At 41.3% G+C, this 17361-nt stretch overlaps 1 protein-coding gene across 4 annotated transcripts in view; it reads left to right on the forward strand.

Annotated features, from left to right (window-relative positions):
- Positions 1-17361, forward strand: part of LOC115198976 (synaptotagmin-1) — a 238873-nt gene that overhangs the window by 170322 nt on the left and 51190 nt on the right. For all 4 annotated transcript variants that reach the window (XM_029761443.1, XM_029761447.1, XM_029761444.1 and 1 more), the window contains one exon: positions 15811-15993. In XM_029761443.1, the coding sequence (XP_029617303.1) occupies positions 15837-15993 (157 nt within the window). In that variant the 5' untranslated portion in view covers positions 15811-15836. The remainder of the gene's footprint in view (positions 1-15810; positions 15994-17361) is intronic.

A 17361-nucleotide genomic window follows, 5' to 3' on the forward strand; every position in this document is an offset into this window, starting at 1 on the left:
TTCATAGAATTTATTGTAATTACACTGTTAGTGTTCTGTTAGTGTTCCCTTCAGATCAAAACCAGTGTTCTCACTCTGATTAATCGTTTATCCGTGTCTATAAAGCAATTGCAAGTGTCTCGCCAAGGATTACTTTAAATGGTTGGAATGTCCTGAGCTTTCAACTGTAATCAAAACGGGAATGGATTTGAAACCAACAAGCACCTGTTGAGAGCAGAGAAATGATGGACGGCTGCACAGTCACAGTTGGACTGTAGTTAATGGGTGTTAAGAAGCGCTGCAATAGATGGTAAAGTGGATTCATACAGTAGTTATATAAAGTGAGTCTGTTGGAGCTACTCTTTTTTGTTACTACCTTCCTGAAGAGCCTTGGGCCCCTCCTCTGTATTGGTGTGTAGTAAAAGCACTTTCTCCCATTGATTCAGACTATCGATCCCGGCTGGAGCATTTATCCCAAACACTCGCTCTCGCTCTCTCTCTTTCTCTCTCTTTCTCTCTCTTTCTCTCTCTCTTTCTCTCATCTGTTCTTTGACAAAACAATTACAACACTATTATTGCCTTCCTGCTTACCAACAGGCTCCTAGACAGCTTCTACCCCTACGCCATAAGACTGCTAAATAGCCAGACTGCTAAATAGTCAATTAATGGTACCTGAACTATCTGCACTGACTCTGTCTTGCACCGACCCTACGCACACTCACTAGACTATATATACACACCATATACACACTCACTAGACTACATATACACACCATACACACTCACTAGACTACATATACTCACCATATACACACTCACTAGACTATATATACACACCATATACACACTCACTAGACTATATATACACACCATATACACACTCACTAGACTACATATACACACCATACACACTCACTAGACTACATATACTCACCATATACACACTCACTAGACTATATATACACACCATATACACACTCACTAGACTATATATACACACCATATACACACTCACTAGACTATATATACACACCATATACACACTCACTAGACTATATATACACACCATATACACACTCACTAGACTACATATACAAACCATATACACACTGACTAGACTATATATACACACCATATACACACTCACTAGACTATATATACACACCATATACACTCACTAGACTACATATACACACCATATACACACTGACTATACTACATATACACACCATACACACTCACTAGACTATATATACACACCATATACACACTCACTAGACTACATATACAAACCATATACACACTGACTAGACTATATATACACACCATATACACACTCACTAGACTACATATACAAACCATATACACACTGACTAGACTATATATACACACCATATACACACTGACTAGACTACTGTCGTGTCTTTGGGTACCATTAAACTGAAGATAGGTTTATCAATTAACTCCCTGTAATTATTATCACGCGATTAAACTGATTAATCGTTTAATTGTAATTAACTAGGAGATCGGGGCACCAAGAAAAATATTCAGATTACAAAGTTATAATTTTCCTAATATAACTTAACCTATATTATAATATAGGCCGATTATATTCTGGTTTCATTCCAAACGTCGTAAATTGTTGTATCTGCACGAACCCAGTCTTTACTAAAATCATCCATACATCAATTGTCTTAAAATCATTTATTTACTACACTAAGTAATTAACAGAAAACATACAAACAGTAATTATCGTCACAAAGGATTGGTATAGTAATGTGCCCTAATGGCTAACAAGCATGGCTGGTCTGTTAGACAATGGGTCATAAACGGTCAGCTGAGAAGTTACACAGAGTTCATTAATATTAACAATTGACAATTGAAGGCTCACTCATTCGGGAACAATTGCAATCAATATATATTTACGCTCATGTGTCGTCGGGATCCCTTTTGAAGAGTTATGTTCTGATGGAGAGTTTTGTCCGCGTTCTCTCTCTCTCTCTCGGTTAGAATGAATCTTTCAGAGCGACATTCATTAATGTCGTCATAGAATGGATTTTTCGTTGGTCTTCGCGTTCGATGATATAATTTACTTAGCTGCAGACTAATAATTAATATCAAAGACTTGTTCTTATTCTGTCGATATCGATAGTCTAAAAGTTAACCACGTGGTATGGTTCACTTTCAGTAGAGTACTTGGATGATAAAACCTAATGGCCATGGAGTGCAGGCCTGGTCTCAAGAAATGTAAATCAGGGGGTGTTTTATAGTGCCCATAGAACAGGCTTGTCAAATGACGCCTGGTCCTGTCTGTGTCCCTGGGGGCGTGCCTATGACTGAGTTAGACTTGGTTACAGAAATACAATTCTATCACATTAACATCAGTACATAGCATCTCAATGTATTACAAATAGCTTTATCCTTATTAATACATTTTATACAACCATTATGATGCCAGTCTCATCGCTGAGGCTATTATATAAACAGTTTTATGGTAATATGGCTATATTGTCTCTTCTGAGTATCACAAAATTGGACCAAGCGGACCAGTTCGTAGCTGGAGTCTTCACCAATCTTCCATATCTTCTCCAGAACACACATGTCGCTCGGTTCTCCAATTCTATTTGTTGGAAGAATTTCCTTTGTCTCTCTATGAAACATGTGGTAGTAGATTCTCCTCTTGGAATTTTTACAACCCTGGGTTGGGGGGAAGGTAGGTTGGGTGATGGTACAAAGGGGAGGGGGTCAACTGTCCTTCCTGTACCCAAAGAGGCCAACGTCATGACACTACATATACAAACCATATACACACTGACTAGACTATATATACACACCATATACACACTCACTAGACTACATATACAAACCATATACACACTGACTAAACTACATATACACACCATACACACTCACTAGACTATATATACACACCATATACACACTCACTAGACTACATATACAAACCATATACACACTGACTAGACTATATATACACACCATATACACACTCACTAGACTATATACAGACACCATATACACACTCACTAGACTACATATACAAACCATATACACACTGACTAGACTATATATACACACCATTTACACACTCACTAGACTATATATACACACCATATACACTCACTAGACTACATATACACACCATATACACACTGACTAAACTACATATACACACCATACACACTCACTAGACTATATATACACACCATATACACACTCACTAGACTACATATACAAACCATATACACACTGACTAGACTATATATACACACCATATACACACTCACTAGACTATATATAGACACCATATACACACTCACTAGACTACATATACAAACCATATACACACTGACTAGACTATATATACACACCATATACACACTCACTAGACTACATATACAAACCATATACACACTGACTAGACTATATATACACACCATATACACACTCACTAGACTACATATACAAACCATATACACACTGACTAGACTATATATACACACCATATACACACTCACTAGACTACATATACAAACCATATACACACTCACTAGACTACATATACAAACCATATACACACTGACTAGACTACATATACACACCATATACACACTGACTAGACTATATATACACACCATATACACACTCACTAGACTATATACAGACACCATATACACACTCACTAGACTACATATACAAACCATATACACACTGACTAGACTATATATACACACCATTTACACACTCACTAGACTATATATACACACCATATACACTCACTAGACTACATATACACACCATATACACACTGACTAAACTACATATACACACCATACACACTCACTAGACTATATATACACACCATATACACACTCACTAGACTACATATACAAACCATATACACACTGACTAGACTATATATACACACCATATACACACTCACTAGACTATATATAGACACCATATACACACTCACTAGACTACATATACAAACCATATACACACTGACTAGACTATATATACACACCATATACACACTCACTAGACTACATATACAAACCATATACACACTGACTAGACTATATATACACACCATATACACACTCACTAGACTACATATACAAACCATATACACACTGACTAGGCTATATATACACACCATATACACACTCACTAGACTACATATACAAACCATATACACACTCACTAGACTACATATACAAACCATATACACACTGACTAGACTACATATACACACCATATACACACTCACTAGACTATATATACACACCATATACACACTGACTAGACTACATATACAAACCATATACACACTGACTAGACTACATATACACACCATATACACACTGACTAGACTATATATACACACCATATACACACTGACTAGACTACATATACACACCATATACACACTGACTAGACTATATATACACACCATATACACACTCACTAGACTACATATACAAACCATATACACACTCACTAGACTACATATACACACCATATACACACTCACTAGACTACATATACACACCATATACACACTCACTAGACTATATATACACACCATATACACACTGACTAGACTACATATACAAACCATATACACACTCACTAGACTATATATACACACCATATACACACTGACTAGACTACATATACACACCATATACACACTGACTAGACTATATATACACACCATATACACACTGACTAGACTACATATACACACCATATACACACTGACTAGACTATATATACACACCATATACACACTGACTAGACTACATATACACACCATATACACACTGACTAGACTATATATACACACCATATACACACTGACTAGACTATATATACACACCATATACACACTGACTAGACTATATATACACACCATACACACACTCACTAGACTATATATACACACCATATACACACTGACTAGACTATATATACACACCATATACACACTGACTAGACTACATATACAAACCATATACACACTGACTAGACTACATATACACACCATATACACACTGACTAGACTATATATACACACCATATACACACTCACTAGACTATATATACACACCATATACACACTGACTAGACTATATATACACACCATATACACACTCACTAGACTATATATACACACCATATACACACTGACTAGACTATATATACCAGTGTTTCCCAAACTTGTGGTCGGGGTCCCCTGAAATTTAAATGGGGTCCACTGAGAAAATCTGTAATCTTATCAAACAAATTACAAAATATTTCTTCAAATGAGTATAAAATACAACTTTTTAGTGTCAACTAAGGGCCTCTAATGCGCTTTCATGTCATTACTTTGATTTAGGACAGCATAACAGACCCAAAATTGAGTGAATATGATCAAACAGCATTAATTAGGGAATATCATTTTCTTTAATTGGGGTTCTAGTGTCAATTTGGGGTTGTGTGCAGAAAATGTTTGTGAACCCTTTATATATACACACCATATACACACTCACTCACACACACAAACTATATTGACAATCCCACAAAAAATCCACACACATTCACATACTCTACATACGCACACACACACACACATAACACACACACGCAGACTGACACAACATAAACACACATACATACATACACATTACACACACACATGCACACTTACAGACAAAAACTTTTACACTCATCTTTTTCTGCTGTTACTCTGTTCTTTATTTACTCTTACTATTATCTATCCTGATGCCTAGTCACTTTACTTCATGTACATATCTACCTCAAATACCTTATTATTATCTATCCTGATGCCCTAGTCACTTTACCCTGCCTTTATGTACATATCTACCTCAAATACCTTATTATTATCTATCCTGATGCCTAGTCACTTTACCCTGCCTTCATGTACATATCTACCTCAAATACCTTATTATTATCTATCCTGATGCCTAGTCACTTTACCCTGCCTTCATGTACATATCTACCTCAAATACCTTATTATTATCTATCCTGATGCCTAGTCACTACCCTGCCTTCATGTACATATCTACCTCAAATACCGTGTTATTATCTATCCTGATGCCTAGTCATTTCACCCTGCCTTCATGTATCTACCTCAAATACCCCATACCTCTGTACATTGATCTGTTACTGGTACTCCCTGTATATAGATCCACATTGATCTGGTACTGGTACTCCCTGTATATAGCTCCACATTGATCTGGTACTGGTACTCCCTGTATATAGCTTGACATTGATCTGGTACTCTCTATATATAGCTCCACATTGATCTGGTACTGGTACTTCCTGTATATAGCTTCACATTGATCTGGTACTGGTACTCCCTGTATATAGCTCCACATTGATCTGGTACTGGTACTTCCTGTATATAGCTCCACATTGATCTGGTACTGGTACTCCCTGTATATAGCTTCACATTGATCTGGTACTGGTACTCTCTGTATATAGCTCCACATTGATCTGGTACTGGTACTTCCTGTATATAGCTTCACATTGATCTGGTACTGGTACTCCCTGTATATAGCTTCACATTGATCTGGTACTGGTACTCCCTGTATATAGCTCCATTCTTGTGTATTTTATTTTACTCCTTGTGTTACTATTTTATTTGGATTATTATTTTTAAACTCTGAATCATAGGGAAAGGCTCGTAAACAAGAATTTCCCGGTAAAGTCTACACCAGTTGTATTCGGCGCATGTGAAAAATAACATTTGATTTGATTTACAACCTAAGCAAAGCAGTCATTTCGATCAAGTGCTCTCTCCATCGCCAATCCACTCGTTCAACATGCAGAGAAAGGAATCTGAAAATCTACTCTTAAACTTTGTTTCAACAAATCAAAATAAGTTTCTATTTATTCCTCAGATACCCTAAAATGTAATCAAACTATAAGATTTCTTAAGTAAAGAAGTATGTTCAATAGGAAATCGATTTTAGCAGGTGTGTCTTGTCTTCATGGCGCACGAAAATATGAATTTCCAAGACTGTGTTCCTGTACTAAAACTGTTGTTTCTTATTCGTTTTGGAAGTTACTAGCCTGAACCCTTGAACATAGACTACTAACACTCAGTGGAAGCCATAGGAATTGCATCCTGGGAGCTAGAATTGAGTATGCCCTTATACTTGCCATTGGAAGAGAATGCTCTCTCTCAAAAAAAATCTGGTCGGTTTTTCTTTGGATTTTCTCCTACCATATCTATTGTGTTATACTCTCCTACACTATTTTAACATTTATACAAACTTCAAAGTGTTTTCTTTCCAATGGTAGCAATTATATGCATATCCTGGCTTCAGGGCCTGAGGAACAGGCAGTTTACTTTGGGCACGTCATTCAGGCAGAAATTTAGAAAAAAGGGGCCTAGCCCTAACATTTAACTCTTCGCTAAATGGACATAATTAAACATTAACTGGCTAGTTAACTCATGGATTCTACACATAAGGCTCACTGTCATTGGATATTCCTCCCTGTCACGTCCTGACCATTGTGTGCTCTTATTTTCTATGGTAGAGTATGTCAGGGCGTGACTGGGGGGGTTTATTCTAGTTTAATGTTTCTATGTTGTTTGGGTCTAGTTTCTGTTTTTCTATGTTGGGGTTTTTGGATGATCCCCAATTAGAGACAGCTGGTCATCGTTGTCTCTAACTGGGGATCATATTTAAGTAGTTGTTTTTCCCGCCTTTGTTTTGTGGGAGATTATTTTGAGTTAGTGCATGTAGCACCTCTTCATCACGGTTCACGGTTTGTTGTTTTGTTTATGGTTTATTGTATGTCTTGCATAGTTTCACATTATAAATAAATATGTGGAATGATACTCCCGCTGCGCCTTGGTCCGTTCCTACACACAAATGTGACACTCCCATTCTTTTTCATGTCCTTCACATGAAAGTAAACTTTTTGATTCTTCTCTGATGAAATTGACTGCAATACTCATCGCTCTGGCTTCCCTGGCTTCAGCTTTCCTTCTCATTTCAAATGGATTTAGAGCCCGGCCGATTTGGCAGCCTTGTAATTTTCTCAAACAGCACAGTCCAAAACACTCTGCCCGCTGAGAGTCCTGGCAAAAATTGGGAAACCTGCAGGAGAACAGGCTCAGAATGAAAGCAGCACTCTTTCCAAACCTAAACCTTCATGGTAGCTTAAAGAACATGTTTCTAATAGTAATAATTCTACAGTATCTCTATATCTATCTTTCTCAAGCAATAAACAGGGAGAGAGAAAGAGGGAGAGAGAAAGAGGAAGAGATAAACAGCATTGCCAGTGTTGCACCTGGGAGAGGGCCGAGTGGGGGTTTTGAGCATGGAGGGAGGGAGCTGACCCAGTTAGAGAGAGTCGGGCTGGGTAGTGGGGAGGAGTTGGTCTGGTCTGGGGGCGCCGCCATCCAGGCGCAGGGTGCGATGGGGGCCCTGCTAAGCCATCTGGCCGTCCTGTAATTGGGTAGGGCTTTTACACCTGCATGGCACACCTCGAGAGGGATGAGCTTTTGAGATGGAAGAGGGGAAGTAGAAACTCAGACTCGCTGTGCTTCCTCAAGTGCTTAGAGGAAAACGACTGAAAGCGAAAAGCAGTTGGTCGTGTTTTAATCTGTCCACTATCCTGAATCCATTATCCTCCATCTTTGTATGGCATGTTGATTTGAGAGATTTCCAGGCTTTGGTGTCCTGATATTTTAGCTGGCCTTGTATCTGACAGACTAGGTACATTTGACGTGTTGCCTCAGCAGTGGAACAGAGTGGGCATGCTGGTGCATGACTGTGAGAGGAAGTGCTCTCATTATAACAAAATTGACGCTATGTGTTAAAAGGGCATTTCTGAATTTTATCGGCATGCATCATTTAACATGCTCTCTGTGATGTATTATTTAGCTTTGGCTTGAAGTTGGTTTATAATAAAGGCAATTGAAAGGGCAGGTATTGACTTACTGTTGAAATGGAGATCGCTATGGCGATGACAGCCCATGGAAAGGGGAAAAGGTCATAGAGGCAAATGAGCTGCCATCCAGCCAGAACAGAATGCTACTCCATGTTCAAGTTGGTCACCTGCCACACAAGGGTCTTCAGCCTCTATATGAGACTTGTTTATACAAGTATACATAGAATTTGAAACAGAATAACCCTAATATTCTGGGATGATCCTGGGATGAGAAGCATCACTGTCTCTGTGGATGGTCTCAAACTCACAGTAGGCCTGAGAACATTCTCTCTCCAAGCATAATGCATTTGACAGTAATGTCACAATGATCCAAGGTGTTTTACACTTCCTATATGACCACCTGCTCATAGAGAACATTAAAATGGCTGCCTTGAGCTATGCCCAAGTTAGTAAATCCTTTAAGCATTTCATGATCATTTGTTTATAAACGTCTTTCTATAGCGCATCAGTGGTGATGCATTAATACAACAGCGATATCAACTCTTGTACTACATAGTTACCACATCATGTAGCCTATAGCCACTCATTTTCCAAGAGCCTGTTTATAGGCAAAGAGCCAATAGCATCCATCACTTGGTGCTTTGACCTTGAGAGAGAACAGAGGAACAAAATGATCTGATCACATCTCTGAGTCTCGACATCAGCCACTACCTCTCTTTGAGTAACTGGGCATATGAATAAGAAATGGACTGAGAGCAAATAGATAAAGGACTTGTTTCAGCTCTGTCACTTCAGTTTAGCATCTAGGCCTACGTCCTTTGTGCTGAGGACAAAGTGGCTATATGGGTCATTCGCCTGGTAGGTGGGTCTGTACTCTTCACAGGGGCCCGAAAGGGGGGCGCCAACCAAACATCAGGGCGTGTCACAAAGATCTCCCTAATGCCCCAAAGTGTCGGATGTTCTCTTTAATGACAGCCCCGCCACCCTGATCTGGCCTCTAAGTGGATAGATTGTCTCTCTTGTTCCCACAATGCAAATGTGCTCCTAAATGTGGCTGTTTTCTGCTCAGGGTTTCTTGTAATTACAGCCCTTTGATGGAGCTCCTTTGTTCAGCCTATGACTCACTCACGCCTGTTAGGAGAGCGGGAAACTTTAGCAGGTGTGCATTAGCGCCCTTTGGATTGGAGTTTGACGTGGACGAACATGAAAACATCACGCCTGAAGCCTACAATACAATACATGCCCTCCATTCCCTTCCCACAGGATCAATCCTGCCTGCAATAGAAGAGAAGATGCCTCCTCCCACATACCCTACTCTCTCCTGAGAGCGGCATTATATTCCGAAAGTCCTCTCCCTGCCTGCACTGAAGTGTCTCTGTCGTGGCCCGTCGTGCCTCTCCATGGCTCAGCCCCCACACTCACCTAGATGCTGCCTTTCAAAGGGAGACAAGGGAAGGCAGGGAGAACATGAAGGTGTAGGCGGAACTTTGAACTAGAGGGGAGATTCAAAGGGCTCACAGAAGCACTCATTGCTGTGTTCATTCATAGAAATTAGCAATGATTTCAGGGAGGGGTTTCAAGCCAAGCTAGAACCTGCGTTAGAACACATCAATGCAATTGTATACCCTTTATAAAATAGCCTATATAGTTGAAGTCAGAAGTTTACATACACTTAGGTTGGAGTCATTAAAACTCGTTTTTCAACCACTCCACAAATTTCTTGTTAACAAACTATAGTTTTGGCAAGTCGGTTAGGACATCTACTTTGTGCATGACACAAGTCATTTTTACAACAATTGTTTACAGACAGATTATTTCATTTATAATTCACTGTATCACAATTCCAGTGGTTCAAAAGTTTACATACACTAAGTTGACTGTGCCTTTAAAGCTTGGAAAATTCCAGAAAATTATGTCATGGCTTTAGAAGACATCATTTGAGTCAATTGGAGGTGTACCTGTGGATGTATTTCAAGGCCTACCTTCAAACTCAGTGCCTCTTTGCTTGACATCATGGGAAAATCAAAAGAAATCAGCCAAGATCTCAGAAAATTTTTTGTAAACCTCCACAAGTCTGGTTCATCCTTGGGAGCAATTTCCAAACACCTGAAGGTACCACGTTCATCTGTACAAACAATAGTATGCAATTATAAACACCATGGGACCACGCAGCCGTCACACCGCTCAGGAGAGAGACGTGTTCTGTCTCCTAGAGATGAATGTACTTTGGTGCAAAAAGTGAAAATAAATCACAGAACAATAGCAAATGACCTTGTGAAGATGCTGGATGAAACAGGTACAAAAGTATTTATATCCTATATTGACATAACCTTAAAATGCCACTCAGCAAGGAAGAAGCCACTGCTTCAAAACTGCCATAAAAAAGTCAGACTACGGTTTGCAACTGCACATGGCGAGAAAGATCGTACTTTTTGGAGAAATGGTCTGGTCTGGTCTAATGAAACAAAAATAGAACTGTTTGGCCATAATGACCATCGTTATATTTGGAGGAAAAGGGGGAGGCTTGCAAGCCAAAGAATACCATCCCAACCATGAAGCACGGAGGTGGCAGCATCATGTTGTGGGGGTGCTTTGCTGCAGGAGGGGCTGGTGCACTTCACAAAATAGATGGCATCATGAGGACGGAAAATTATGTGGATATATTGAAGCAACATCTCAAGACATCAGTCAGGAAGTTAAAGCTTGGTCGCAAATGGGTCTTCCAAATGGACCCAAGCATACTTCCAAATTTGTGGAAAATGGCTTAAGGGCAACAAAGTCAAGGTATTGGAGTGGTCATCACAAATCCCTGACCTCATCCTATAGAAAATGTGTAGGCAGAGCTTAAAAAGCGTGTGCGAGCAAGGAGGCCTACAAACCTGACTCAGTTACACCAGCTCTGACAGGAAGAATGGGCCAAAATTCACCCAACTTATTGTGGGAAGCTTGTGGAAGGCTACCCAAAACATTTGACCCAAGTTAAACAATGTAAAGGCAATGCTACCAAATATTAATTGAGTGTATGTAAACTTCTGACCCACTCGGAATATGATGAATGAAAAAAAAGTTGAAATAAATCATTCTCTACTTTTATTCTGACATTTCACATTCTTAAAATAAAGTGGTGATCCTAACTGACCTAAGACAGGGAATTTTTACTAAGATTAAATGTCAGGAATTGTGAAAAATTTAGTTTAAATGTATTTGGCTAAGGTGTATGTAAACTTCCGACTTCAACTGAAGGTGTATATTATGAGAAATGGTCATTACCGTTGCTTGTCTACGATGGCGCCGGAGAGGATGGCTGCCGTCTTATCGGCTCTTAACCAACCATGCTATTTTGTTAGTTTTTTTGCATTGTTCGTGACTTGTTTTGAACATAATGTTGCTGCTACCATCTCTCATGACCGAAAAGAGCTTCTGGACATCAGAACTGCAATTACTCACCTCAGATTAGACAGAGTTTTACAGACACCCAAACAGGCCCAGATCCCTGTCATTCGCTGAAGAAGGGAACAGAGATTTTGCGGGAAGAGATCAGGATGCCTTGTGAGGATTAGGCGCCGAATGGCTAATCTGCCTTTGCCTTCCGTCCTGCTAGCTAACGTTCAACCACTGGAAAATAAATGGGATGAACTGAAAGCACGTACATCCTACCAACGGTACATTAAAAACTGTAATATCTTATGTTTCACCAAGTAATGGCTGAACGACGACATTAAGAACATAGAGCTGTTGGGGTATACACTCTATTGGCAGGATAGAACAGCAGCCTCTGGTAAGAAACAGTGCGGGGGCCTATGCATATATGTAAACAACAGCTGGTTCACGATATCTAAGGAAGTCTCGAGATTTTGTTCGCCAGAGGTAGAGTATCTCATGATAAGCTGTAGACCACACTATCTACCTAGAGAGTTTTCATCTGTATTTTTTGTAGCTGTCTACATACCACCATTGACCGATGCTGGCACTAAAACTGCACTCAATGAGCTGTGTACCGCCATAAGCAAACAGAAAAACGCTCATCCAATTGTGGCGCTCCTAGTGGCCGGGAACTTTAATGCAGGGAAACTTAAATCAGTTTTATCTAATTAATATCAGCATTGTAAATGTGCAACCATAGGGAAACAAATTAGCCCAACCAGAAGCCAAGGATTACATAGCCCAACCAGAAGCCAAGGATTACAGGGAACATTCGCACTGAGCTAAAGGGTAGAGCTGCCGCTTTCAAGGTTTCAAGGACTCTAATCCGGGAAGCTTAGAAGAAATCCCGCTATGCCCTCTGACAAACCATCAAACAGGAAAAGCATCAATACAGGACAAAGATCGAATCATACTACACCGGCTCCGACCCTCGTCGGATGTGGCAGGGCTTGCTAACTATTACAGACTACAAAGGGAAGCACAGCCGAGAGCTGCCCAGTGACACGAGCCTACCAGACGAGCTAAATAACTTCCATGCTCGCTTCGAGGAAAGTAACACTGAAACATGCATAAGAGCATCAGCTTTTCCAGATGACTGTGTGATCCCGCTCGCCACAGCCGATGTGAGTAAGACCTTTAAACAGGTCAACATTCACAAGGCCGCAGGGCCAGACGGATTACCAGGATGTGTACTCTGAGCATGCGCTGACCAACTGGGAAGTGTCTTCACTGACATTTTCAAACTCTCCCTGTCCGAATCTGTAATACCAACATATTTCAAGCAGACCACCATAATCCCTGTGCCCAAGAACACTAAGGTAACCTGCCTAAATGACTACTGACCCATAGCACTCACGTCTGTAGCCATGAAATGCTTTGAAAGGCTGATCATGGCTCACATCAACACCGTTCTCCCAGAAACCCTAGACCCACTCCAATTTGCATACCGCACCAACAGATCCACAGATGATGCAATCTCTATTGCACTCCACACTGCCCTTTCCCACCTGGTCAAAAGGAACACCTATGTGAGAATGATATTCATTGACTGCAGCTCAGCGTTCAACACCATAGTGCCCTCAAAGCTCATCACTAAGCTAAGGACCCTGGGACTAAACACCTCCCTCTGCAACTGGATCCTGGACTTCCTGACGGGCTGCCCCCAGGTGGTAAGGGTAGGTAACGACATGTCCGCCACGCTGATCCTCAACACGGGGGCCTCTCAGGGGTGCGTGCTCAGTTCCCTCCTGTACTCCCTGGTCACACATGACTGCATGGCCAGACACAACTGCAACACCATCATTAAGTTTGCTGATGACACAACAGTGGTAGGCCTGATCACTGACAACGAGGTCAGAGACCTGACCGTGTGGTGCAAGGACAACAACCTCTCCCTCAACATGATCAAAACAAAAGGAGATTATCGTGGACTACAGGAAAAGGAGGACTGAGCACGCCCCCATTCTCATCAACGGGGCTGTAGTGGAGCAGGTTGAGAGCTTCAAGTTCCTTGGTGTCAACATCCCCAACAAACTAACATGGTCCAAGCACACCAAGAGAGTTGTGAAGAGGGCACGACAAAACCTATTCCCCCTCAGGAGACTGAAAAGATTTGTCATGGGTCCTCAGATCCTCAAAAGGTTTTACAGCTGCACCATCGAGAGCATCCTGACTGGTTGTATTACTGCCTGGTATGGCAACTGCTCGGCCTCTGACCGCAAGGCACTACAGAGGGTAGTGCGTACGGCCCAGTACATCTCCAGGGCCAAGCTTCCTGCCATCCAGGACCACGCTGCTCTTACTCTCTGTTATTATCTATGCATAGCCACTTTAATAACTCTACCTACATGTACATATTACCTTAATTACCTCGATAGCGGTGCCCCCGCACACTGACTCTGTACCGGTACCCTCTGTATATAGCCACGCTATTGTTATTAACTGCTGGTCTTTAAATAGTTGTTTTTCTTCTTAGGTATTTTCTTAAAACTGCATTGTTGGTTAAGGGCTTGCAAGTAAGCATTTCACTGTAAGGTCTACACCTGTTGTATTCGGCGTATGTGACAAATGCAATTTGATTTGATTTGATTTGTGTTCAACACCCTGAAGCATGTCTTTTTCAAATCTGCCAGGGTCATTAAATACGTGTTGACAACACAGCTGGAGAACACAGTCCTCTCGTGCGTTCACAGCGTGTTCCCATACAACAGCAGGCAAACCCAAAGTGTGTGAACAACACCGCCTCATGCTAACAGGCTTGTCAATGCCTGCAAAGTGAGTGAGCAACACTGCCTCATGCTAACAGGCTTGTCAATGCCTGCAAAGTGAGTGAGCAACAGCTAACAATCTAATCCTGTGAATACGCTGCACTCTGTATTTGATTATATGTTTTCTCCCATAAACACACTTAGTAAACCTACAAGGCAATCAGATCAAGGTTAGCAATACTATATTTGTTCTCAATCCAATCACATGCCTGGGAGTCCATTTGCATGACTAGAATAGACAACGGCATAAAAGTCCACACTTAAAGTAGAAAGTGGAGGTGTTAGAGGCTTTGTGTACGTCCCAAATGCCACCCTATTCCCTACATTTGGGACACAGACTTTGTGTGGTGTGAAAGCCAGCTTCATCTGCCTGGGACTGCTGGTTGAACCCTGCAGGATCATTGTGGTTTCCAGGTGTGTTTACTCAGGCTGAGCCAGCAACTAGTCATACAGAGGGAGCATCCACTCACTCATCTATAGCAGGGCCAGAGAAAACTGTCCCTGGAAGGCATCTGTCACAACCAGCTAATCTTACCTGACTCTCTCTTGCTTTGTCTTTCTTTCTCACTCTGTCTCTCTGTCTCTTTCTCTCTCGTTCTACCTTCGATCTGCCTCTCTCTCTGTATCTATTTATTATATGTACAGTGAAAGCTATATTAAATTAGGTGTGTTAAACTCAATTCTTTCTCCATCTCTCCTCCAGCTTCTACCTGGCTGCCCACCACCACCATGGCTGAGAGTCGAAGGGAAGCCCTGGCAGCGGCCCCGATGTCCACCACTGCCTCCACGGTCGGTGCCAACGCTACCGACATCTCTGGCACTGGATCCAGCGAGGACTTCTCCAAGCTCAAGGACAAGTTCATGAATGAGCTCAACAAAATCCCACGTGAGTCATGTTAGTGGTTGGTGTCCCCTAACCTGCCCGGTGACAGGGTGGTGATTGGTTGAGTAGATACTTCCTGTAGACATCTCACAAATGCCTTACAGCACCCTTGGATCTGTTCTTTAGCGACTAATTGCAATCAACAAAGTACAAGTGGTCATTATCACTGATTGTGGATAGGGACTAATGGTATTACTCAGAAGTACTGTGACTACTTTTAGAAACCCATTTGGCATTTGAGGTGACAAGAAAACAAACAGCATTGATTTTAGAGTTTTGTTTGGAAAGTATGTCTAATTTCCAAAATTGTTGGTTTTCTCAAAGCAAATTCACTTTTTCAATCTCCAAGGTTGTCTGTATTGCTGGGCACCCTGTGTTTCTTCCCTCCATCAATACCCTCCCCCGACAGAAGACACACGACTCCAGCATATTGGAATCCTGACCAACTGTCAACCCTTCACTCCTATATAAAAATGTTCCACCCAGTGATTTCGGAGGAGACACTTGTCTTTGCCTGTAATGTCTGTGGAACAGTAGCAGTTAGTCTGGGACAGCAGAATCCTTTGTTTATCCCAAACCCCAACCTACTTATCCAGTGGATGTTGTTGCATTCAGCCTCCCAAGTCCTAAACATAGACATATCCACCGGCTCATGTGGAAGTAATTCTCGTGTCAGGAAACGGCTCCCGTGAAAAAGAGAGGTTCTATTGCTTTAGCTCCAACGTGAATGACGCCACTTGTCATATTATGCTGTCCTAGATTCATAGCGCAGGGAGCCTGATAGTGATGAGAGATTTCTCCTGCGTCTGGGGAGGCTAATTTAAAACCAACAACATATTTGCTTTGGGAAATAAAGCCGAAGAAGCTTTAGACAGTAGTCCGTGGACAGTATGTGCTACCCTGGACTTTACCCCACCAGACTAGAGATAGACTTTCATTGATTGACAAATGACAAGCGACAAACACTTTCTGGTCTCCTCATAGAAGTGTGTTGGAGCCATTGGGTGTTCCAATGAAATTAGCACCACTGAGGAGCATATGGAAGCCATAATGAAAACACTGTGGAGGGGGGTGACTCTGATGTCCCCTGTGCCTCAGAGTAATGGTCCCTCATATCAGAACTGTTTCACCGTGAGAGGGCTTGAAGATACGCCACCTGCCACATCTAGCTACTAAACTACACCCCCTAATCCTAGCCAGCAACAGCTAACCTGGTGCCTCAGCACTCTCACAATGGAGTTGCGTTACCCTTCCAAAACACCCTGTCTTTCCTTCATTTCACTGTCTGTATTTGGCAATGACACGGTGGCAACCAGCCCATTAGGCTTTGGAACAACCCATGTACCACCTCTCTCCCTAATTATCACATTG

This window comes from Salmo trutta, chromosome 8 (assembly GCF_901001165.1).
Source record: "Salmo trutta chromosome 8, fSalTru1.1, whole genome shotgun sequence".
Lineage (NCBI taxonomy): Eukaryota > Metazoa > Chordata > Actinopteri > Salmoniformes > Salmonidae > Salmo > Salmo trutta.